The sequence below is a fragment of the Drosophila virilis genome, chromosome 4 (assembly GCF_030788295.1).
Source record: "Drosophila virilis strain 15010-1051.87 chromosome 4, Dvir_AGI_RSII-ME, whole genome shotgun sequence".
In the NCBI taxonomy this organism is placed as follows: domain Eukaryota; kingdom Metazoa; phylum Arthropoda; class Insecta; order Diptera; family Drosophilidae; genus Drosophila; species Drosophila virilis.
Genome location: NC_091546.1, coordinates 15,187,244 through 15,211,783, shown reverse-complemented (window position 1 = coordinate 15,211,783; position 24,540 = coordinate 15,187,244). Strand labels below are relative to the sequence as shown.

Here is a 24,540-nt window from a genome sequence, read left to right as displayed (position 1 = left end):
CGCCTTCGTTTGCTATTTTGTATATAAAGCCGAGCGTCGTCTATGGCCAACATCGAGTTAACAATTTCACTTCTTGGCGTTCACATCGAGTTCACAGTCAACAGGCGGCGACAGCATCGAACCCGAAACGGATCTTCCAGCGCAGTTTCCTCAACAATATTGCATTTCATTTCTGTTTGCAGTTCCATAAATTAGACAATTCCGTTCCAAAAAAAATCGTTTTCGCGCTCAAATTTCGCCGCCGTCTCAATTTGTTTAGCTAGAACATTATCCTCGTACTCCTCTGGGTAAGTTTTCGTATTTATTGTATTTGCCCAATTTCATTTAATGTTTGGTTTGGTTTTAATCGTGTGAAGCGCTCGATTCGGGCACTAATTGATTTATTGATCAGGCATAAAGTGTGATATATTTGTTGAAGGTTTTCGTTGAGAGAAAATACATTCAAATAGTTGAAATCTTATAAGAGCGAAGCAACGTATATCGAAAATTTAAAAATATTTAAATAGTAAGTGAAGTTAATACATTTTTCGTGAAATTTCTCTGACATTGGGAATATTTGATATACTTATGGCTTAATGTTTCTAGAACTTGGAAGATCGTTTATAATTGAAAATTTTTACCTTTATTTAATTTTGATTTTTAAAAATTATGTAATTGAAATATAATTTCAACTTTAAATAATTAATTGTGTTGCATTTTTGAAATGTTTTTTTTCGAGAACAGAAAATTAGTTTTACTTTCGAGTCAGTCATTTTATTTATTTTATAAAATATATTTTTATTTTATTTCTTTTATTTATTGTGCTCGAAATTTTTGTCATTTTATGTTGCACATTTTCTATGCTCTGATTTCTTGTAATTTTATTTATTTCATTTCTTACAATTATTAATATTTTACAGCTTTATTTGAGTTTTAAAATGTTCAATTATTAATTCAACAAAACTGATTTAAAAATATTACCTTAAGCCAAGCGCTTAGCTGATTTCGCTTCATTTATTATTCAATAATGAATCTGACGAATTTTCCAAGAAATGGCCCGTCAAATAGATTGACATTTGGACATTAATGTGCCTGGGAAATGTGTTTTTCATAACTGCTTTTCGCACAGGTTGACAAATGCGGCCAATTAATCATCTGCTTTGGCAACGAACGCTTCACCTTTTGCCCAAATTGAAATTCATGCTTCAAAATGGAACACAAAAAAAAACATGTACTTTTGGGTTTACTCAAAGCCCCCTGACGACAGTCGGAGCAAAAGCCTAACCCGACAATAGCTGCCTGTTGCGTGGGCCTTTGACATGGAACATTATGCGAATCATTTGGGAAGCTGTGTAACAGCAAAGTTCGCATCATTTGCGACAAATGCAAATGCCGCAGGAAAACTCAATATTCGCCGAATGCTGCATAGTTTTTCCAGTTTTCCATGCAGCATGTTTGGCATGTTTGGCATGTTTGTTTTGATTTGAAAACAAAACGGCAATCAAATTGCATTTAATATTTATTACTTTCTGCCAGCCACAATATTGGCTAGGCGGGGCAGCAAAGCCCTAAGGGCACTCAAAATTAGATGAAAGCCCAAATTGATTAGAAAGTATTGACAAGCATTGCAACCAGAGTTGTTAATATATAAAGATATATTATACAAATGTGAGCAGTCCTTATATAGAATATAAAACATTTTAATAAATAATAGGTTATTATTACAAAAATAGGAAAATATTTTAAAGAAATATTCCTTATTTTATTTATAAATGTTTTCATTTTGCTTAAAAGAAATTTAGGTATATAAACATATTCAAATGGAAATGAGTTAAATTATTTCCTGAAGTCATGTTTGCAAAGTTGAAGGCGTAATTTCTCTTTTTTTAAGTCATATTTGCAAATGAAGTAAATGCATAAAATAAACAAAGAGTGTTTGGAGTGGAACAGAAAATAATCACAATTTGGTCTTTTGCTTGTTAAGAAATTGAAATATATTGCTTGATATTTAATCTAGTCGAACGTTTGAGTTTTCATGAGAAATTCTTGTTAACCCCAAATGCTCTCAAAGTCAATTCGCACAAATCTTTCGATAAACCACATTTAAATTGAGTGCTGCATTTGGCTCGTTTTTGTCTTTGATGTCGCATTTAATATCGGCGCTATCAAAGGATTTAAGAGCAAAAGCCGCAAAAGCCGCAACTAGCACAGACATTCGATAGCCCTTGAGTTGAGGTAAAAGTATCAAATGGACGTCCACAGCAAGCGCCCCAAAAAGTAGGCTACGGCCGAGCAGCAGCAAGAAAATATTCATTTACAGCGCCAAAATTACAAGCAAATCCAAAAATTGGAGTGAGTTGAAACATGTCACGAGGCGCGACGAGAAAGCGTTCTCATAATTTTCATTTGTCAACAAAATAACGTATCGCATGACCAAATAAATCACAAAATGCCCAAAGAAAACGGCCCGAAATCAACATGGAAAATATTTGGCCAATTTTAAAGCGGCGGCAAAGCTGCGAAAAACTGTAAGAACAGAACATGGAAAACTAGGCCGCTTGCTGGGTTTCCCAGCCGTTGTCAAAGAGCTATGCGTAATCTCTGGCTAATCCGCAGTAGCTAGTGTGAGCGAGAGAGAGCGAGAAAGAGAGAGAGAGAGGGGGAGCGAGTGAGACAAAGCGAGAGATAGAAAAGCGGAGTGCGAACGAGTTATGCAAAATTGCAATTTATCAAAGATTGCAGTTCCGCCCACACACTCTCTTCCTTTCTCTCTCTCTCTCTCTCTCTCTCACACTCTCTCTCCCTCTCTCTCTCTGTACGCCTATATTAAATTTCCAATTAACATTGGCCGCTTTATTTATCAGCCGCAATAAAAGTGTCCTGATTATGTTGGCTACCCCTTGCCGCACTCTCTCTCCTCCGCCGCCCTCTACTCGCTCGACTCTTCTTGTTGCTGTATTATTCCATTTGATCTCCCAGTTTTCGCTGACTACCGTATGCTGTTTGCCAATGCCCCACAACTCCCCCCCTTACACCACATTGCCCTCGGCATGTTATTAGCTATATTTATTGCCAGTCTAGTTGGAGTTCTATCTAACAAACATTTTACGACTTGTTGCTGGCCTGTGTCCCATTTACAGATACAATACCAATATATGGCATTATAATTATCTATGCCTCTGGTATTAGCGGAGAGCTCCGGTTGCCTTGCATGTCAAACATTTGTGCCCGGCTTTGGGCTGGCATTTTATGGCAGGCTTAAAAGCTTGAAAAGCTAGACCCATAGATAGGGTCTAGGTAAATAGTTAAAACATTTCTATTAAACGCAATTGTTAGAGTTCATGCGAAATCTGAATAGGTTTTCAGTTTATATGCATATATATAAAATTGAAAGTTCTACTTTTTTTTAAATATTTCGCTAACATAAAAAACTGAGAGGCAATTCTTTGGGAAATATCTGCATTATTTAAGAATATCATAGAAAATACAATATACATTGGCTTCGGAGCGCGTTTGGCTCTTATGGGAAGAGTAAAAAATAATTAAATTTAGAAAATTTTTATATTTAAAAAAATAATACTGATAAATATGCCAGATTATGGTTTAAGGCTTGCTAATGTAATTTTTAGGAATTATTCTCACATTGAATTCTTTGATATAGAAAATCATAAAAAAAATATCTTGTGAGTCTGGGAATATTCTAAGAATTAACAAATATTTAAGAAAATCAAAAATAATAACAAAAAAATGATCTTTTAGCTATAAATTGTTATCCAACTATGATTTTAATTTTAATCTTTAGCTAAGTTCAATTCTAGATAAAGATTTTTATTTTCTGCTGCTCTTAAAGTTGTTCCCTCAATTATCCAACATTCTTTAGAGCTTTTTTTTTTTTGCGACCAGGCAAAATGCTGCAATTTGAGTATTCACATAAAACAAACAAATCCCGGCGCATCCTTGCCACAGCAACATGCAGCCGCAAAATGGCGGCGTACAAAATGCAGAGGCCATAAAGTAAAAAATTAAAATGAAAATGAAAACGAAAACGAAGAGATAATTTTGCTGCTTAGCTGTGGCAGCTGCCACAGGAGGCGGCTGGCGCAACATTTTGTGAACTGCAGCTAGGTGCTTGGATTGTGTGGCACGAAGTCATTAACATTTACGACTTGCCTCATTGAGTTTCGGTTTCGAATTTGTTTATTTGAGACTGTGGCAGATTCTGTACCCCGACTCCGACCCCCTCTCCCCTACGCACGCTGTGCCGCATACTTGTTGCATGAGCAGGAGCCGCACCTGAGGCTAGACACTGGGCTTATGAGCTGCTGCTCACATATTCATGCCGCATTTTTGGTGTCTTTCTACCTGGCCACGCCCCGTGATGTCATTAGGGCGGCCGTAATTAGCCGGCTGATGGGTGACATGTGGGCGCGTCGAAGGAGCACTTAAATCAGAGAGACCGCAAAATTTGGTATCTACACAAGCGTGAATGTGTTTACCTTTGGTTATGTCCTGGCTGACTTTGATTTACCTGGGCGAGTGCTGGTCATGTTTTTGATTTATGTTGCGATTCGTTTCGATTCGTCTCGAGTGTAATTAGTGTCCTCTGCCCGTTATCCTGTCCGAGAATGTCCTTTGATCAACTTACTCAACGAAATTGCTTGCATCATGTATTTTAATGCACGCGCTGTCGCTTGCATAATAAATGTTGTTTGCCCCTTCTGAGAATTTGACTCTGCGTACTTGATTGACTTGCATAATTTGCAATTAGTTATGCAGATTAGCTGGTTATCTAAATTGGTTTGCTTTCATAAGCTCTTCAATTAAATTGTTGAATACTCTTTCATAAGCTCAAGGCAGTTTAATCCTAAAATATTTCTAAGCAAAACATACTTTTCTTACTTTTTATTACCTTGTTTGTTTTTTTTTTTTTATTTTTATTTCATTATGGAAACAACTTTGATCAAATTTTTATGATTATTCACAATGCAACTTATTCTACTCTTAGGTCTAAAGTCTAAGGCTTAGCATATTTTTTCGTTAGTCCATTTTCATTTCCTCCATTTGCTTAAGATTTGAAAACAGTTTTCATTCTCGAAGCTAAAGCCTTGCTTTCTTGTATATACAAATATTTATTGGTCATATTTGGACTCTGAAAATTTCTTTAGGATCGCACTGTAAGTAACCGAGTTTCCGAGAACCTGTTTGTGTGAGTTTTCAGGGTGTCGCCCAGACTAGAACATTCATTATAAATACTATGTGAGCTCCACTCCGAATGCTTATAAAATTCCTATTTAATAACTTAACATGTCAGCTATCTGATAACATGTAACTACTAATTAGGGACAAATTATATGGATATTGATTAATCCGCTGGTCTGGCGCATCGCAGTACAATCCATCATATATTCCCAACTATTGGCTGGCCTTTAACTTGGCCCTATAAATAGTTTTGGCCACATAGTTTATGGCATTTGGTGTTCGAATGTTGGCCAGGCCTCGTCAGGTGCGACGTTGGCTCTACGAGCTGTACGCCTTTTATGCGATATTCATCGGAGTCACGAGCTATCGCTATGACTTTGAGCTGCGGCAAGGCAGGAGCACGAGATGGACTCGGATTGTGGCCACTTTGGCCAATCTGATAGTAGTGGCCGTCACACTTGTGGATTTGCTTGGCGTCTGGTTCGTAATCCTCGACGTGAACGTTGTTACGGAGCAAACGATGCGTCTGGATGCGACCGTGAACGACATGATTTGCCTGGTGCGCGTGCTGCAGCGTCTGCCGCAGGATCGGGCCTGCAATCAGATTGTGCTGGAGTTGCGACGCTTGCGGCGCATTCATCAATATCATGCGACTGGACAGGATTCGCAGTTGGAGCATTGGCTGGAACACATTTATCTGGCCAAGAATTTCGTTATGTGGGCGGTGGCCAGCTTCCTTCTGGCCTTCATGCTGCTCGTCTACCAGTTTATGGGCGTGCCGCCAACTAATGTGTACTTGGAGCGGCTGCTGCTCATCCTAAATGTTCTGGCCATGGATGGTCAGGATGTGGCCATGCATATGCATTTCCTGCTCAACTGGCGCATCTGCCGGCTATACGTGCGTCTCAATAGACGCCTCGGTCAGCTGCTCCGCGGCAATTCCCCCCCTGTGGACACACTGGAACTGCATCACCTGCGCTGGCAGCACGCACAGCTGTCGGCGCTGATGCAGCGGCTCACTTCCGCCTACAAGTTAACCATGTTGAGCAATCGCCTTTGCCTGGTCGTCACGGCCGCCGCCCTCGGCTACTATATAAGCATATTTCGAGCCCAACCAATTATCTATCAAATAGTTGGCTTCGGCCTTTTCGCCCTGCTTGCCCTGGATAGTTACATACTTGATCTGATCACCGACTGGACGGTGCATTGCCACCGGGAGAGCTCCTGGCTGCTCCGCCAACATCAGCAGCTACCCCGCGCTGACAGACAGCTCTCCAGAGCGGTAGCTAATGGAACTGCTTACACAGTCTATAATATTGACTCTATATTTTTTTTCAGTGTGACATTTTTGCGCTGCAAGTTGCCTGTTTTCCACTTAAGATTAAACCCTGCGGCCTCTTAGAGTGCGGCAGGGCGACTTGGCTGAGCAACGTGGCCTGCATTATCGCCTGGATGGTTGTGCTTTTGCAATATCGCATAGCATTCGATAGCAAAACATTAAGCAGGTGCGGGAAAATCTAATAAAGGTTAAGATATTGAAATATCAACGAATCATTAAGAAGGTCTTCAATTATTTTATAGACATTGTTGTTGCCGAGCGATTCTTTAGCAAAGGCTAGCAATACCTTATATAACTAGAAATGGGATTTATTAAAGTTTATCCAGTTCCAATATTTTAAGGCAAATGCTTCCCTTTGATTTCTTATGCTACTCTCAAAGAAAAACTCGCAGATATTTGTTGTATGTCCCACAATTTATTCGATTTCTTGCAATTTTTATTCGGATACGATGCGATATTGTAATAGAACAACCATCCAGACGATAATGCAGGCCACGTTGCTCAGCCAAGTCGCCCTGCCGCACTCTAAGAGGCCGCAGGGTTTGAGCTGCAGCGGAAAACAGGCTATTTGCAGGGTAAACAAATCACACTGAAAGAAAAGAAGTGTAAATACTAGAGTGTATGCCAACAGCACGGGTAGTTACCGCTCTGGAGAGCTGCCCTTCAGCACAGGGTAGCTGCTGATGTTGGCGGAGCAGCCAGGAGCTCTCGCGATGGCAATGCACCGTCCAGTCGGTGATCAGATCAAGTATGTAACTATCCAGGGCAAGCAGGGCGAAAAAGCCGAAGCCAACTATTTGATAGATAATTGGTTGGGCTCGAAATATGCTTATATAGTAGCCGAGGGCGGCGGCCGTGACGACCAGGCAGAGGCGATTGCTCAACATGGTCAACTTGTAGGCGGAAGTGAGCCGCTGCATGAGGTCAGACAGCCGTGCGTGCTGCCAGCGCAGTTGAAGCAGCTCCAGTGTGTCCACAGGGGGGGAATCGCCGCGGAGCAGCTGACCGAGGCGTCTGTTGAGACGCACGTATAGCCGGCAGATGTGCCAGCTGAGCAGGAAATGCATATGCATGGCCACATCCTGACCATCCATGGCCAGAACATTTAGGATGAGCAGCAGCCGATCCAAGTACACATTAGTTGGCGGCACGCCCATAAACTGGTAGACGAGCAGCATGAAGGCCAGAAGGAAGCTGGCCACCGCCCACATAATGCAATTCTTGGCCAGATAAATGTGTTCCAGCCAATGCTCCAACTGCGAATCCTGTCCAGTCGCATGATATTGATGAATGCGCCGCAAGCGTCGCAACTCCAGCACAATCTGATTGCAGGCCCGATCCTGCGGCAGACGCTGCAGCACGCGCACCAGGCAAATCATGTCGTTCACGGTCGCATCCAGACGCATCGTTTGCTCCGTAACAACGTTCACGTCGAGGATTACGAACCAGACGCCAAGCAAATCCACAAGCGTGACGGCCACTACTATCAGATTGGCCAAAGTGGCCACAAACCGAGTCCATCTCGTGCTCCTGCCTTGCCGCAGCTCAAAGTCATAGCGATAGCTCGTGACTCCGATGAATATCGCATAAAAGGCGTACAGCTCGTAGAGCCAACGTCGCACCTGACGAGGCCTGGCCAACATTCGAACACCAAATGCCATAAACTATGTGGCCAAAACTATTTATAGGGCCAAGTTGATGGCCAATCAATAGTTGTTAATACATAATGTGGTAGCTTGCCAGGGGATTAATCAAATAGCATATTATCCGTGTACTCTGAACCGTTTAAAAGGGTATCAAGGATTTGGGATTATCGGAAGGAACAACATAATTAATATACATTAAAATGGTTTAATAAATAAATATAGCATAAATATATTCCCGATCAGGAGCTGAGTGGATGTTCACATCTAAAATGTATATTCTCCTATTCAGGTCAACTTTTTTCTATATATATAAATAAAGCAATTAATATGCTCAACTTGTAGTGTACACGCCAATTCAAAACAAATATACCCCTCTTTCACTGGCTAACAGAGTATAAAACTAAATATTTACTGATTTTTATCAAACTCGACCTGTCCGCGGCAGAATATTTGAATAAGGCCTATTAACAATTGTTGCCAGACAAAGTCTGGGCAAATACCCTAGATAAAACGTGCTCTCATTTAGCGGGTAGTTAAAACTGCTCGGCATAGAAATTTATTAATGAACTTTTATTTATATCCAATTAGTTTAAATGCAATTTAAAATTGTTTTTCTTTAAGCCCCAAAGTAAGTGCTTCGATGCGTGGCATTAATTGTTGCCGCAACAAAGGTTCAATCAATTTAATCAATTGTCGCACATGTTGCACAGCTGTTGATCATAAATCAAATCAAGTCGAATGCGTAAACGAACACAAAGGGGTAAGGCCCAAGCTAAAATAGAACAAATTGGCCAAACTGAAAACCATTTCAAGGCCTTTGCGAAACGCATCTTGAATCACGTTCAAAGCAAATTCAATTAAAGTTGGCAACAACATTTTCGTCTGGCGACCATTTTGTTGCACGTTGCACGTTGCACGTTGCCCGGCGGCAGGTGGCAAGGGTCTCTACTGTGCTGGGCATTCGAGTTCATATCCGGTTTTAATTGCGGAAATGCACTTATGCCCCATTGCCGCCCCTCCTCCCCGCGCTTACACAAGCATGCGGGTCACGTTTGTGCCAGCAAGTGTTCAGTTTCCGTGTCCACTTCAGTTGCCTTGTCATGAGCTATTATCCCGACGGACTGTGCTATTGTAGGGAATCGTTTTTATGCATAAACTAAAATTACATCTAGCTCTGGATTGCCCAATAAATATACAAACTGAATACATCAGTTAACATTATTATTTATTATTAATTTAAATATTATTATTAAAATATTTAATAAATGGAAAGGGCGTTGAAACCAGAGTTCATTGTTAATAAGTAATTATATTAAATATTTTTTTTCGATTAAATAATTAATAGATGTATTTTAAAACTTTTCTAAAAAGAAGTCTACATATTCTTATTTTTGATTTAAACTTAATAAATAAATTAAATTAAGCGCAAAGTAGTTTGATAGTTAATATTTAAAAAAAATGATTTCGCTTACAGGTTTTAGCTCAAGAAAACGAACAAAATGATGAAGTTTGTGCAAATTCTCCTGTGCTACGGCCTGTTGCTGACCATGTTCTTTGCCCTGAACGAGGCGCGCCCCTCCACAGCCGAGGCGGGCGCTGTAAGTATCCAAGCGGCACTCAAATCTCGAGTCGAAACTAAAAGATATATATCTTTATATATAAATTGCAGGATACGGATGCACTGGACACACCGGATGTTGAGGATGTGCGCGCCGCCTACGCCGGCTACGAGATGCCCGCCCAGGCCATATATCCCAATATACCCATGGATCGCCTGCAGATGCTGTTCGCACAGTACAGGCCCACGTAAGTCTAACGTAGCCGGCTATTATAATGCTGTATTATATTGAATATCCTTCGGGAACACAAACCAGTTACAGCGCATATCTACGCACTCCCACCTACGGCAACATGAACGAGCTGTATCGCTCGCCCGAGAGCAAGCGCCAGGTGAGATACAGACAGTGCTACTTCAATCCCATCTCGTGCTTCAGGAAGTAAGTTTTTGTGGAGAACCATCACAAACAGCACAAACCAACTAACTTAAACAGAAAAATAAATAACAGCCCTTTTGAGAAATTAACATTTCAAACATGAAATATTACTAGCCTAATTCCAATGCCAATATTTAGTGCGATTAACTAAAGTTAAGACTCAAGCTTCTATATAAATGTCTATTCAAAATTCTTAAACAGCAACAACAACATAAATATATACTATTTAATACTTATATTAATCAACTTTGCACACAAATGAGGTTTATGTTTTTGCACATGGTTTTCGTTTTTATTGCGATCCTTTAAAGAAACCTTTGCTTGCATATGGTGTGGTAAAATAATATACAATATATACTAAAAAAAAAAATAATATATATATGTATATGTGCATAAATTAACAAACGTGTATTAACAATATTTATGTAACGTTGAAATTTCCTTTTGTAAATTAAGTGTTTCAAGCTTTTGTATAATAAATATATATACCATATATTGAAGCCGAAAGGATAAATGAATAGAGTCACACACTTATATAACTATCTATGTAAAATATTAACACATTAAACTATTAATAAAGTTATATAAATATATATTTAAAAGAAATGCACAATTTAAATGCATTTTTTGTAAGCTTATTCCACAATTTTGCCAACTTCAAAATTTGCTGGGCAAGTTCGATCAGAGTTGGAAATGGAACACAGTCTTCGAGTTGAGTTTTGAATGTATTGAGGTCCGTTTTTTCTGATGTTTATTTTTGAACATAGCTCACAGTGAATCCTTGCTTGAACTTTGATTTGTAGAGCTTACAGCATTTATTGATAAGGAATTTTGAATATGCAATGATTCGTTGCACTTTCTTTCAATCTTGAGTTTTGGAATATTCTCGATTTAACTAATCTTTATGAAGTGCTTGAGAAGTGATCAACCTAAAACCCCGGCCATAAAATCCTGGACTCCCATATTCTGGACTTGGATTTGGGGTGAGTTTCCAGACACTTCTCCAACAGTTGAGCCCTTGCTGAATATGATACCCGACTGATCCCTGTTCGGACTTTATATACTTTTAATTAGTAAAGCAGTTAGTGAAAACTCAGAGTTTATTTAAAAGTAATATGCATAACTAATATCTAAATATCAAAAGTAGTTCACAGTGAATCCCTGCTCGGGCGTCGTCTTTAGATCTCCTCGAATGGAATTTCAAATACCGTATTGCTTGCATTCTGCAAGAGTTCGATTAGTTTAGAGACTATATTGATCTTATAAGGCTACGACTTATAGTTAGGCTGAGTTTAAGTGTGAAGATCCCAAGTCCTCCAAGAGTATTCTGCTTAGCTTAAAGCCTATATTGACTATGCAATAATATGATTTATATTATACTACTAAGTAATATAATACTTATAGTTAAGCTGAGTTTATCGCTGGGGATCCCTGCTCGGGCGTCGTCTTTAACAGAGCTCAAAGAGGGCTCCAAATATGCTCCTAGAGTTTTCTTTAGTTCGGAACAATTTATAGTTATAGCTAAGCTGGGCTTTCCACTGTAGATCTCTGCTCGGGTTTTGGGAAGGCAACTTCTGGTCTTTGGCTCTCACCAGCCCAGGCGTCGTCGCTGCAACTGTTGGCGCAACTTTACTTTGTCGCCGCGTCGCTGCATTTGCAGCACCAGGCGATCAGGTGTTGAGATCTTGTAGTCGCCATTACGGCTCAAACGCTCCGCGATGCGCAACGAGGTGGCCATCATAAAGATGGAGAACACGAACGCAATTAGATACCGTACGACGAGCATGTTGCCAAATGCGATGCCTCACGGAATGGACTGCCTAACCTGCATATAGGAGTGCCGGCTTTTATAGCCTGAGCCGGGTACGGAGGTGGCTTAAGGAGCAGGTAGCTCAATGAGCCGGGATTAGATGCGCTTTGTTTGCAAAAAATGTGTGCACAGTTTATGAGCTCTGGACTTTTCGGCAGCGTATCATGTCTATAAAATACGCTAATCCATTGGCCAATTTCCATTTCCTGCGCACTCGACTATGTCTAATAATTGCCACTATCATCAGTTGCTTCTGATGATGCTCAGCCGGGCAAGCAGGGAGCAACTGCAGCTCATCAGCAGCAGCAGCAGCAGCAGGAGCAGACGTTGCACAGTTCCAAGAAACCGCGACTCGACCCTGTCTGGATTTTTATGATGCCACAACGCATTTTACCATTAGACATTTTAATTGTTAATTTTGCAAAAATTTAAATAATGGACTGCGCTGCAGGCAGAGAGCTACCTGCATTTATTATCTGGCCCAGCCACCCTCCGTCTCCCCCCTCCCCGTTCGCCTGCTGCATTTGCTCTCGACTCAAGTGCCATCAACGTAAAAACAAGTGGCAACAATTTTCTATAAATTGCATTTGCGCAAAATTAAGTTCAATCTTGGCCAGCGACCAGCGACCAGCTCCAGCCAGCTTCCAAGTCGCAGGTTCAGTTCAGTTGAGCTCAGCTCCGGTAGCCGCATCCGCTGCACACCTCGTCGCTGCTGGAGTAGCCAAACTCCATTAACTTTGCAATTGGCCACCATAACTTTTAGCCGGGCTCCAAAGCGACGCGCGCTCGTTTGCCTGGTCACCTCAGCGAGTTGGGAAAGGGAGCACGCTAGGGGAAGGCAGGGGTTGGGGGGGTTGTACCGCGCATCGCTTGTTAGTTTTTGCGCCAGATCGTTTATAATAATTCGTATGCGAGTCATGTCATGGCCCCTAAAGTGTATCTGCGACTGCGCAGTCGACTTGGCAAACACGACGCGCATATCTGTATCTACAAGTTACCTGGCTGGCTGGCTGCCTGCCTGCCTGCCTGCCTGGCTGGTTGGCCTGGCCTCTTGGCTCTGATCTGGTCAACTATGCAACCGCAGCGTCTGTGGCAGCCACCGCCCGTTGCATGTGGCCTGCCTCTGACTTGGCTGATCTTGCGCCCATTTTTGCGCGCATTGCTTTGGGTCGCCACCGTTCGATGCCAGCTCCTCGCCAGCAACATCTCCACACCCCTCTTCCCTCTCCTGCCCTCTCAGCAGCTGCCTTAACCACTTTATGCGCTGCTTTCGCGTTCTATTGGCCAAAAGGAAGTTAGAAAAATGCTCTGAATTCATGTGGGCACTGGCGCTGGCATTCGGCTGCAGCTGATTGCTGATCGCATTGCCCGGTGGTGGAAAGTTTGTTGTGCACTTGAAAGTATTGTCTCGGCCTATAGAAGTTAGTTAGTTTTACTAACTTAACCAAACTATGCACAGTTCAGCCCCAAATATGCTCAGGTATAGCTAAGCACTTGTGGACTATAGATTTGCTAATTAAATAAGCTCAAATGGAGCACATTTTGCCTATAAGTTGAAAAAAAGAAAGGTTTCGCTTTGCCAATTTCACCAATTTTCCACACTTTGGAGTGAGAACAAAGGCATAGACATGTATATATAGTTATGTATAATATAGAATTGTTTTATCATAGAAGACTTTTTGCTTTACAAGAAAACAACAACAGCGGTAATTGTAAATGTTATCGAGACCTGTTATCGATAGCTGTTATCGATTTTGCCTGAATCGTTTATCGACCCAACGCGTTATTTTACTTATACTTATTTGTGAAAACTGCTATCGATTTATTTATTTATTTAAAGAGAATTTAAGGCATATTATTAATATTAATTGCATGAGCTGTTATCGATTTTTGACAGTTCGATCAAAATTTAAAGCACATGATAGATAATAATCGATTATATTTGCTTTGTTATTTATTATTGTCGATTTATGGTAATTCAGTCGAACTTTTGCAACTACTAGGGCAATTTTTATTTTCTAAGCGGAACTAATTTGATTACTTGCCTGTTATCGATCTTAGCTATTTAATCGATCTCCAGCAAGCTCCAATCACATTCCTATTATGGCTTGCATTTGCTTTGTGTTTTTTTTTTTTTTGTTGCTGCTGCAGCGACGACTTTCTACAAATGTTGCCGCTGCAGCTAACCGCACCCTTCTCTGCGATTTTCAAATCAAATATTGCTGGTAATCGAAAACTTGACACTGCGATTATTATTTTTTCTTTTTTTTTTTTTGGGTGCAGGTTCAAAGATTGTTGTTGCCCACGAGTCGCCACAAAAGGGCACCAGCAGCAGCAGCAGTAGGAAATATGAAATTCCAGCAGCTGCGGGACACCTGAGGTGGTCAAGGCGGGGCCAACAGCGATTGCCAGCTAACCGGTAGTTGTTGTTGTTGCCTGTTGTTGTTAGTAGTTGGTGGTTGTAGACTTTGGCGGCGTCGTCTTCGCGGTCGTCGTCACCATGTCGTCGCTCTGGACATTGCCAGCAATGTTGCTCTTATTTCAGAACATGAACAACAGCAGCAGCAGCAGCAACAGCAGCAACAGAAGCAACAACAAGTCGTACGGGTCGCAAGAATGCCTTAATTCAGGAATTTAATGAAAAATGCTCTATGAAGCGGAGCAGCAAATTAAAAAAGGAAAAACTCTTGCACAGAAGCAGCAACAGTCGCAGCAGCAGCAGCAACGGCAGCAAAAAGGTTAAAATTAAAATCAAGGCAGCAACATCATCTGAGAACTTGGGCTGCCGGGCAAACACTCTTGATGGCTTTTTGCGCACAACAAACTGACAGTGTGAGATCGCTGGCAGGTGAGCTGAAACGGTTCTCCAAGTTGACCAGTTGCCAAGTTGCTGCTGCTGCTGTTGCTGCTGCGGCGAATGTTGCTGTTGCGCGTTGTAAATTACATTTTCCAAATGCTTTTGCCATGTCGTACCAAAAACCCATGTACATATGTGGAATCAGGCCGAACTCCTGGCTGCCACTGCCACCGCCTCTGCCCCCGGCTCTTGGCTTCCGTTTTGATTTGGAACACTTGTTGCTGCTGTTGCAAGTTGCTGCTGCATGTTGCTGTTGCTGCCTGTTGCTGTTGCCTTGCTTTAGGATTTGTCCTGCGGCATGAAAATTCCTTGGGGATGTGTACACACACAATGTACACACATTTTGCGACTGCTCTTTGGCTTCTGTTTTGCTGCTGCTGCTGTTGTTGTTGTTGCTGTTGTTGTTGCTGGCGTTGCAGGGAGTTTGAGATTATGTTGTTGTAGTTTGTACAGATTGTTGTTGATTTGAGTGTTGATTGTTGTTGCAACATAATGCGGTAGGTGGGCAAAGGCCTTCCTCTTTGATTAAACCGAATGAATTATGTGCGTGTGCATTTGCTCCGCCTCCGTGTGTGTGTGTGTGTGTGTGTGTGTTAAGTTGGAAATGGTTTTAGACAGTGGGTATTATGGGATTTGCTTGTGTTGGCAACAGGCGCCAAGTAGATTATGGCTTACAGCTGGTTTAGTTGCATTTCTTTGACCCTGGTCAGACAACACGCCAACCTAACCTCACTTTCCAACCTAACCTCACTTTCTAACCTAACCTAACTTTCACTCAAACTAATTACATTAAAAACAAATTTAAATGTCTAATATGTAAATTTACTTCGTGAAGAATGTTAAAGTTTTTATCTTTGTGCTGCGAACCAGAAAATAAAATGTCGCTGGTTCGGTTTACGCTTCGAAACAAAGCCTTGTCTCTAGAAAGAATCTTAAAGTTAGTTTTGTTTGCACTCAAATCAAAACTGATTTAAAGCTTGATTTCTCCATTTCTTAAGCTAAAAGCCCTTTGTACTGAAAATATCGCAAATTCTCAATATTTTCATATTCAAGAAGTGGGCGAGATTTGAGCCTAACCCAAAATTGGCATCTACCAAATATGGCTTAGACAAAGCCAATTATTGGGTCCAAGGCTATTTATACTTTTTTACGACAACAATGTCATATAGCTGCTAAATAGGTAAGATCCGTGAAAAAGTAGAATCTTTTAAGGCAAATTATTCTGTTTTCAAGGGTATTCAGTTTTCGGCTTTTGCGTTTAATGAAAATGTGATTAGATAAGCTAAGAAGAAAACCAGCTGAATATTATATTTTAAGAATTTTATTTATATTTCATATAAAAAAAAAAAAGAAAAGATAACCTAAAGCTATGTCACATTCCTGATAGTTTTACAACTTAAGTGTTAGAGGCCAAAGCTCGAGCTCTGAACTCTGAACTGCGGCTAAAACATGGTCTCCGGCTCGATGATCTCGTAGGTGGACATGGGCATGGGCAGCACCTCGTTGCTGTAGTAGTTGGTGCCGCCGGGCGATATGGCCAGCTCCGGATAGACGTTGGACCCGGGCATCTGGTAGAAGCGTCGCAGGAACGAGCTGCGCCACAGCTGGCCAGGATTATAGAAGGCGCGTCGCTGCTTGTAGAAGGCGCCTCCGACGACAGGCGAGGGCATGGCCGAGATTTGCTGCATCATATCATTATTCATGTAGTCCTCGTTGGCAGCTTCCTGGTAGTTCACCTCGTTGAGGGCGGGGCTATCGCTGGGTCGGCCGAGCACAAGGCTGGCGAGGCACAGCAGCTGCAGCAGCACAGCAACGGATCTGAAGCTGGACATCTTGACGGGTTGAGTGTGACGCAGCGAGTGTCTGTCCAAATGGTCGGTCGCCTGGGCTTATATACGTGAACGGCAGGTAGAGACTGAGACACAGCCGAGCTGTGCGGGCGTTAAGCGATTTCTAATGATGCCATTTAGGGGATTAGGAGGCAGCTGCAACTACCTGGCAGCTAGTTAGGCGGCCAGACAAAGTCACTTAAATGCAAATCCCCGAGCAGCCACAGTCAATATATCAAATGCGTTTCGCCCATTTACCATGTTAATCAAACAACGAAATCCATCAACAGGTGACACGGACGCGGCTGCAGGTGGAGGCCACGAAACGCAGCCAATCCCCCAGACATGTCAGTGCGATAATGGTGCGCCTCGTCTGAAAACAACTTCATTCACAAAAATCTGTAGAAAAAGAAAATGAAGCAGCCAAAGGAAGCGAGTCCCATTAAAAATATCTTGTGGATGCCAAAGAGCTAAAGATACATTCGACGACGACGACGACGACGACGAAGGCAGCTTGCAGGCTAGTTTAGCGGCGAGGCGGGCGTGGCAAGGAGGGGGGGGGGGTCGCAGTCAACAAGTCAGCTACTTGACTACTTGGCTACTTCTTGCCACAATACAGCAGCCGCGGGGGCGTCGCCAAGGGGGCACAGAGGAGTCGGCCTGGGACTGGGACTGGGCCCGGGCTAGCTTGGATAACGCTTGGCAACATACGCCTAATGCCACAGACATCGACATCCGCCATTTAACTTCTTAACCCCCCAGCGGGATTTGTGCCTAAATTTATGCACAGAAATTTACTCAAGTTGCAGGCAAAAAAAAAAAGAGGGAAAGAAATGAAATAAAAACGTGAAAAATGCGTGGAAAAATATATTTAAAAAAAAATTTATTATAATTACAAATGAAGAAAGCTTTAAGCTTAAAATTGTTTATACATAGATAAGTATAGTATATACATAAGATTTAACAAATTTCCAGGGCTCACAAAAGCTTTTTTGCAGCCAAGTTCTTTGCTTTATTTTTTGCTGTCCATTGTAGGGTTAAGCTGAATTCGTCTAGGCTGCTGCGCAGTCGTGTCTGGCCGCAGTCGCAGTCGCAGCAGCAGCAGCAGCGCGTCGTTGTCTTGTCCGGTCTGCAGTTCGGCTTGGTCAGCAGTCGGCTCGATTATTGGACGTCCAGCTTTCAATTTGCAACATAAAGCATCTTCATCGTGGGCCGCATGAATGGGCACAGTCAGGGGGGGGGGGGGGGGGGTGACTAGCTGAAATGGCTGCCTGCCTGCCCATCACACTGCATTGGCATTGGCAGCAGGCACTCAGGCGTGCCGTGGCGGTAGTCGCTGACCTTTATTGATTGCTGTTTGACCTCGGCAGCAATTGTTGTTGTTGTTGCTGTTGCTGCCGTTGCATCTGCAGCCATTTGTACTTGGCCGATCGCAGGCGTAGATTATACAGCAGCAGCAGCAGCAACAACAACGACGCCCACAAGCAACTGCTACGTTGACCGCGACTGCGACTGCGACTGCGACTGCGACAGCGGCGTTTTGCAGTTGCAGTTTTGCCGTTTTGCTTTCTGCCTGCCTTTTTGCGCAACCTTCATTGTTGCTTTGTCGCTATTGTTGTTGTTGTTGTTGTTGTTCCATTACTTTGCTCATGGCAGTTAATTTATATTCGATGCCATCTCTCGCTCTCCCTCTCTCACTCTCTCTCTCAGTCGCTTTTTGCTGCTGCTTCCTTTTGATGTGTTTAGCTTAAGGTCGTCTCTAACTGACAGCAGCCCCGCAGCAGCAGCGCAGCAGCCGCGCAGCGTCAGCTTCGTCATTGACGCCTCTTCTTGTACTTCAGCTCCACTTGCATTGCATGCAAAGCAAAGCGTGTCAAAAGAAAACAATGAAGAGCACAAGAAATCACAGCACACTTTCAGCATTGGCGTATCGTGTAGTTTGTTTTGTTTGACAGTTTTCATTTGCCCCCCCCGGTTATATTAGCAGCGGCAGCGACAGACGACGTCGTTTTGGTTTATTAATTGTTTTCGTTTTTTTGTTGGAGAGTAAGAGACGGAAAATTAATTAGCAGATTATCGTCTAGATTTTTGTGTGTGGTTAGAAGAGAACTTATGTTATATATTTGAAAGGATCTCTATGCATACTCATTAACACATATGTAAGCTCACACACACACATGGACATCGAAAATCTCCAAAGAGTTCTATGCGTAAACTCTCCCATCCATCTCCCAACCCTAACTTACCACAATTTGGGCTGAAACTACATTTAATCAATTTCAGTGTATCAAACAACACACCTATATTTACTCTTAATTGAAAAGAAATCAAAATTCTTTTAAGATCGAGCGCAACCCAAGCGCATAATCATTATAATTAATAATTATAATAACAGTTGATCGTTACACAGAGCAAACAACCTGCTACATTAAAATGTACAATTGCTCTTTACACTTTACACACGCACTCTTAAAACGGCGCTCTTACGCCCATTGCCACGATATTCATTCATATAAAATACTCAGCGCGCACACACACACACACACACACACACAGACACGGACACGGACACACATGAATGCTCCACGAAGTGCATTGGGCACACGAGCCGAACCCGGCACGGCCTCCACACAGCAGAGTTGGAGACATAGCCGACGCGATCGGCAGCGAGCAGCCGTTCAGTTATATTTGCGACGCTCTCGAGTGCGGGTCGTTAATGGTTGTGGGGCGCAGCTTATGCCGAGTGGCGAAGGCAAATACGAGAAGAAAAAAGAAAACAATACAAAACAAATAAAAATAAGCAAACAAACAATAATAATAAACGTAATTTAAACAATTAATCAAAACGCGGCGATCAATGAAACTTATACAAAAGCAACAACAGCAGCAACAAGTGCCAGTGAAATTATTGTACTTAATTTATATGTACAAATAGTGAGAGTGTGTGTGTGTGTGCGTGTCAGTGTATATGTGTAGATTTTTATGCATACATTCGTATGTATGTGTGAGTGCGGCTTTATCAATTGCTCCACATAAAATTTCATTGAAGTGTTTGACAGCAGCAGCGCAGCAGCTACATAAAACTAACGGCAACAGCGGCAGCGCAGGCGACGTCTGCTTAAAACGGTAATTAATACAAACACACATTTGATTTGGCAATAAACAAATGATTCAGCAATTGTCAGCAACTGTAAATTGTAAAACACTTGCTGCGCTCGCCGCTCTGATTGAACTGCGTTAGCGTCGGCGTCGCCGTTGCCGTCGCCAGCGCCATCGTCAGCGTTGGCGGTGACAAAGCTTTTGCTCGAACGCATGTTTGCAATTAGTCTGCGTTATTATTGTTTGCTGCCGGCGTTAACGCCGACGGCGGCAGCGTCGACGTTGTCGCTGTTACAAAGTAGCACGCGCATAGACATAGAAAAAAAATTTATTAAATGCTTGCGCGTGCTCTCTCTCTCTCTCTCTCTCTCTCTTTAAGTTACGCTCCCCCGCAGTCAAAGCGTAAGAGCTTGCGTGCTCTTTTGTATGTGTATGCGTGTTTGTGTGTGTGCACATATTTTGTTACGTGTTTGCCTTTACGCCTTTTACATACCCTTCACATTATTATTTGCCATTTTGTCGCATTCATTAATTGGCCCGTGTAAAACGGCAACGCCGACGGCGACGGCGACGGCAGCTACCTGACACGGCAGCTTTTGTTACTGCTATCGGAAAGCACAGTAACAACATCGCTGCCGCCGCTCTTGACTGCCACTCACCCTCTCTCGCTCTCGCTCCCGCTCTCTCTCTCTCGCACTCTTTTACACACTTGTTGCTTTCGCATTGTTTTTACTGTTTTTAAGTGGCGCTCATATCCGGCGCTTGCTTTGCCTGATAAGCGCACTTCTCTCCCTCTTCTCTTTGTTGTTGTTGTTGTTGTGTGCGCTACCTGTCTGCATTTTATTTGCACATTTCTTGTCTGACTTTTATTCTTTTTTTATTTTGTGTTTTGCTGTTGTTTTATTTTGTGCATTTGCTTTTGGCTCTGGCTTTGTTCTGGCCAAGTGAATCAGTTCTCAGGGCGCCTAATGCGCAACTGTTTTGTTCTTCCTCCCAAATTGTTCATAAAGTGTGCGTCTGCGAGTGTGTGAGTGTGTCTGTGTGTCTGTGTGTGCCTGTAAGTGTGCGTAATGTGTGTTAGCTTTAGCAAAACATTTTTCACTTGTCTTACAGTTTTCAAGCGGTGCACGAAACGCTGACAACGCAATTGGCACTTTAACAGTGCCAGGACGAAAGCTTCATATTAACCGTTAGGCGCTGTAAGTTCGAAAAAGTGAGCTTATTAACGTTTCCGCGCATATTCCGTCGTGATTTGGCAATAAGAATGTGAATCTCTTTAGAAACTTGAGAGTTTGATAGCAAATGTGCTATTCCCGGCTTTTCAACAATAAAAAGAGGTGATTTTCTACGAATTATAAGTTATTAATATTAAAATAAAGTTTTCGAATGAAGCTTTTAATCAAAAGGAGTGCCTAAAAGCTTTTGGAATATAATGATGTATTCATATTTTATCTAAAAATTTGCCTTTGTTTCTATTCTATATATAGCTCCATTTATTTCTTTCACTTCTTTAACTAATTTTAATATTCTTTAAAGCAATATGGAAATATTCCATGCAAATTTTTCAACACTTTCGGCCCATCAATCTTCACAGATTTTAAATCGCGACGCCTAAGCTCAAGTCGTATATTCATTCATAAATAACGTCTAAAAAAAAGCGTAGACAAAAGAAATAATAATATTTATATATATAAAAATTAATATGTTTATTTTATATACAATTTGTTTATCACATTTAAATTATGCACACATCAACACGTTTCGCCTATAAACTCTAAAAAAAAGTTGGCTAAATATATAAAACTTTTAGGCCCCAGCCTATAATATATTTGTTTAGGCATTCAAATCAACTGATGGACTGTAAAATACCCTTTAAAAGTGTTCAAGATACTTTAAAATATTAATCTGAAGTCTTAAATGTGACGAAAATATAAAAATGTTGCCTCACTAAATAATTTTGTGCTTCAACTTGAATTTATATAATACATTTTTATTATAATTTTATTATTTTTTTATATTAGCTACAGTTAATTTGTTATTTAATTTTGTTGGTCTAACTTTCAAATATTTTGATTTGCAATATTTCACTTGAAATATACCCTTTCTAGTTGTTTTACAGGGTATTCAATCTTCATAAAAGCACGCATAAATAAATGTTAATCTTTAGTTAGGTATTCGACTCTTTGACATATTTAGTTTAATTTTTTTCTCATATTATTTTTCAAATCCTCGAACTTTATTCTAGTGAAAATTTTGCACCGTTTCATATTCAAATTTTATAGTTTGTTTTTTTTTTTTTCTAACAATCTCTTGACCTGTTCATGTGATAAGTTTTCGAGTGAACCTTTTAACCTGCTGCTGCTGGGGCTGCCCATCGATTTGTGACGTCAATGGACCCACTTTGAGATTAACATACTCGTTAATAGGTGACGGGCGGCGTTTTGAACTTTGTGTGGGCACGAGCCATGGCCTTGATGAAGAGACAAAAATAAAAAAAAATACAAACAAACCGATCTAATGTTAACCTTCTCGAGGTTTCGCTTTTTGGCTTAGCCGTACATTAAGTGGATCAACAAGTTCGGGTCAACGGGTTTCAGAATTCGAATTAAAGCTAAGCGTGTGCACAAGTTGGGCCAAGATTATCTAGTGTCCAGTAAATGCAGCTGTACACTGAGCGAAATACTTGGACGTCAATGTTACTCTTGACTTGTTTTCAGATTGTATTTGTTGCAACTTGACTCTTGACTGAATTGTTTTTATAAATAACTTTTTATAACTTTGTTGAAGTTGAAAAATAATAAAAACTTGAGCTTGATTGATTGACTGACTGAAGAACTGTCAGACTGAATGGCTGATGGATTGACTGGTTGACTGACTGATTGACTGACTGATTGGTGATTGAAGCAAGCTGAAATTTGCACAATAGTTGCCTTTTGTGAGGGACGAACTTTTGCGTAATTCCACCCGCAAGTGTGGAAAAAACGTGGAAAAACGTTTGTATGAAACTTTTTTGCTTACCAGTCGATCGGCCTGAAACTTATTGTCGGGGTGAAAATTCTGGGTCAAATTCATTTCTAGGATTATTTATTTCTAAGTTTAATCCACTTTTATTATTTTTATTATTTTTATTATTATTATTATTATTATTATTATTATTATTATTATTATTATTATTATTATTATTATTATTATTATTATTATATGACCCATGCGTTAACTCCGTTTTCCAACAAGGATATTCATTATTTCTGTCCAATAGGGAACAGTATTCTATTAATATTAATTTAATATTCGATTGAAATGAAAGACAAAATAGTTATAATTCCATTTGAACGAGTTGTTAACTCAAGTTTTCTCTCAGTGCAGCGCTCATGTCGCTCGTCATTGTCAATGTGTTCGTTGATTTGTCCATTGTCTGATCGTAATCCAAATATTTAATATTTGTCCATTGGCTGTGACAGGTTAGACAACTATTTTGTTGTTTTTCTATTTTGTTTTTGGTTTTTATTTTAATTTTGTTGTTTAGTTAGCGCATCGAATTTGCGTGTTTATTGAACGGGCGTTGCTTGGTTTTTATGTTATATTTTTTTTTTGGTAGGTCAGCATCGTAAATACCGCCAAAAACAAGCCAAAAGTCTACAAATGGTGCGAAATTTCGGCTCATATTAATTTTTGACCTTTGGGCAAATCCCATCTTGGCCCCGCCCCGCCCCATTCGGCTTAACTTCCGCTATTTTTTTTTGTTTTTTAACGCTGCTTTGTCAATGGAATTTGCCAGTTTATTGAATGAACAACAACAAGAACAAAGCGAAGCACAGCTTTGAGTTGTTTTCCGAAATGCTCAGCATTAAAAGTGTCGCCTTATGAAGATATCGCATAACATCATATCGTAGAATATTTGTGATATCGTGTATTTATATGTTTGTATGTATATATACATTAGAATAATGCTTACCTCACATGTCCTCACGTCGCTGTCACTTGATAAGTTCAGAGTCGGACCCCAAAGAAGTCAGACTGCAACCCTCTATAGCTCTGTTCCTCTTTCTCCCTCCCTCTGTCTTAGTCTGCCTTAGTCGCCCCTTTTTGCTGAAATCGCATCATAAAACAATAAAAACAAATTGTGCCTGCCGTTTGCCGACTCTCAAATACCCTTTAAAAGCAGCAGCTATTTTATGATATCTAATATTTAGGCAGGAAAATACTTGAACTTCATTTAATCTAATTTTTCTATAACCAATTTCCATAAATATTTTTTATAGAAGGCTTATTAAAATAAGCCAAGGCACACTTCATACATATAGTTTCACGGAGTTTGCAGTTCACAATGGTTCACATAGTTCTCAGATATTACATAGTTCACAATAGTTCACATTCAGATCTCCATAAAGTCGCATCTAGAATATATATATATCGATATCATAATACCCAACCGCAAAGGGTAATCAAAATAAATGCTAATCATAACAAATTCAAACAATTTCCTGCACTGTGCGCCCTCTACAGTGAGCCCTCGTCCGTTAGGAGGAGGATGGCGGCGAAGGAGGGAGGTGGGGGGAGTCAATCGGCGGGAGAAGAAGAGTGCTTCATATTTTGCCGCTTCATGTCATTAGCGCGACTCTAAAGCAAATATTTGACGAAGACAAACGAATATACACAGAACTTCATCATAACCCGTTTACCCCAAAAAAAGAAAAGAGAAGGAAAAAAAAAAACGAGAGCCGAAGATATAATACCCTGCCTTCTGGCAGTTATCTGGGAATTTCACTGTTGAAATACTTTTGAAAA

The 24,540-nt window shown here is 40.9% G+C and overlaps 6 protein-coding genes across 9 annotated transcripts in view; 3 read left to right on the top strand and 3 right to left on the bottom strand.

Moving 5' to 3' along the window:
* Positions 1 to 61: 61 nt before the first annotated feature.
* AstC (Allatostatin C) lies at positions 62 to 10,358 on the top strand. 2 transcript variants are annotated; one of them, XM_002051736.4, is made up of 4 exons: positions 62 to 287; positions 9,638 to 9,761; positions 9,833 to 9,969; positions 10,038 to 10,358. In XM_002051736.4, the coding sequence occupies exons 2-4, from the start codon at positions 9,663 to 9,665 to the stop codon at positions 10,162 to 10,164; spliced, it is 363 nt and encodes a 120-aa protein (XP_002051772.1). In that variant the 5' UTR covers positions 62 to 287; positions 9,638 to 9,662; the 3' UTR covers positions 10,165 to 10,358. The 2 variants fall into 2 exon arrangements, with proteins under 2 accessions (XP_002051772.1, XP_015028258.1); XM_015172772.3 differs by having other exon boundaries at positions 87 to 287; positions 10,044 to 10,320.
* On the top strand, positions 5,462 to 6,699 carry LOC116651650 (putative gustatory receptor 59b). The gene is made up of 2 exons (XM_032438449.1): positions 5,462 to 6,460; positions 6,517 to 6,699. The coding sequence occupies exons 1-2, from the start codon at positions 5,462 to 5,464 to the stop codon at positions 6,697 to 6,699; spliced, it is 1,182 nt and encodes a 393-aa protein (XP_032294340.1).
* Positions 6,928 to 8,273, bottom strand: LOC6627809 (putative gustatory receptor 59b). The gene is made up of 2 exons (XM_002051735.3): positions 7,162 to 8,273; positions 6,928 to 7,106 (listed from the first exon to the last, which is right to left on the bottom strand). Exons 1-2 carry the CDS (start codon positions 8,176 to 8,178, stop codon positions 6,954 to 6,956), a joined length of 1,170 nt encoding a protein of 389 aa, XP_002051771.2. The 5' UTR covers positions 8,179 to 8,273; the 3' UTR covers positions 6,928 to 6,953.
* Positions 10,359 to 11,595: 1,237 nt separating the features above from the next.
* LOC6627811 (uncharacterized) lies at positions 11,596 to 11,973 on the bottom strand. The gene has a single exon (XM_032438425.2). The coding sequence runs from the start codon at positions 11,941 to 11,943 to the stop codon at positions 11,746 to 11,748; it is 198 nt and encodes a 65-aa protein (XP_032294316.1). The 5' UTR covers positions 11,944 to 11,973; the 3' UTR covers positions 11,596 to 11,745.
* Positions 11,974 to 16,129: 4,156 nt separating this feature from the next.
* LOC6627812 (uncharacterized) lies at positions 16,130 to 16,690 on the bottom strand. Its single transcript, XM_002051738.2, has one exon. It carries the CDS (start codon positions 16,654 to 16,656, stop codon positions 16,267 to 16,269), a length of 390 nt encoding a protein of 129 aa, XP_002051774.1. The 5' UTR covers positions 16,657 to 16,690; the 3' UTR covers positions 16,130 to 16,266.
* A 2,643-nt stretch (positions 16,691 to 19,333) lies between these two features.
* The window catches only part of Samuel (SAM-motif ubiquitously expressed punctatedly localized protein), a 71,387-nt gene continuing 66,180 nt past the window's right edge, over positions 19,334 to 24,540 (top strand). For 2 of the 3 annotated variants that reach the window (XM_032438065.2, XM_070208773.1), the window contains exon 1: positions 19,334 to 19,779. The gene's annotated coding sequence lies outside the window, so the exon portion shown is untranslated. The remainder of the gene's footprint in view (positions 19,780 to 24,540) is intronic. The other variant, XM_032438062.2, reaches the window with a different exon arrangement.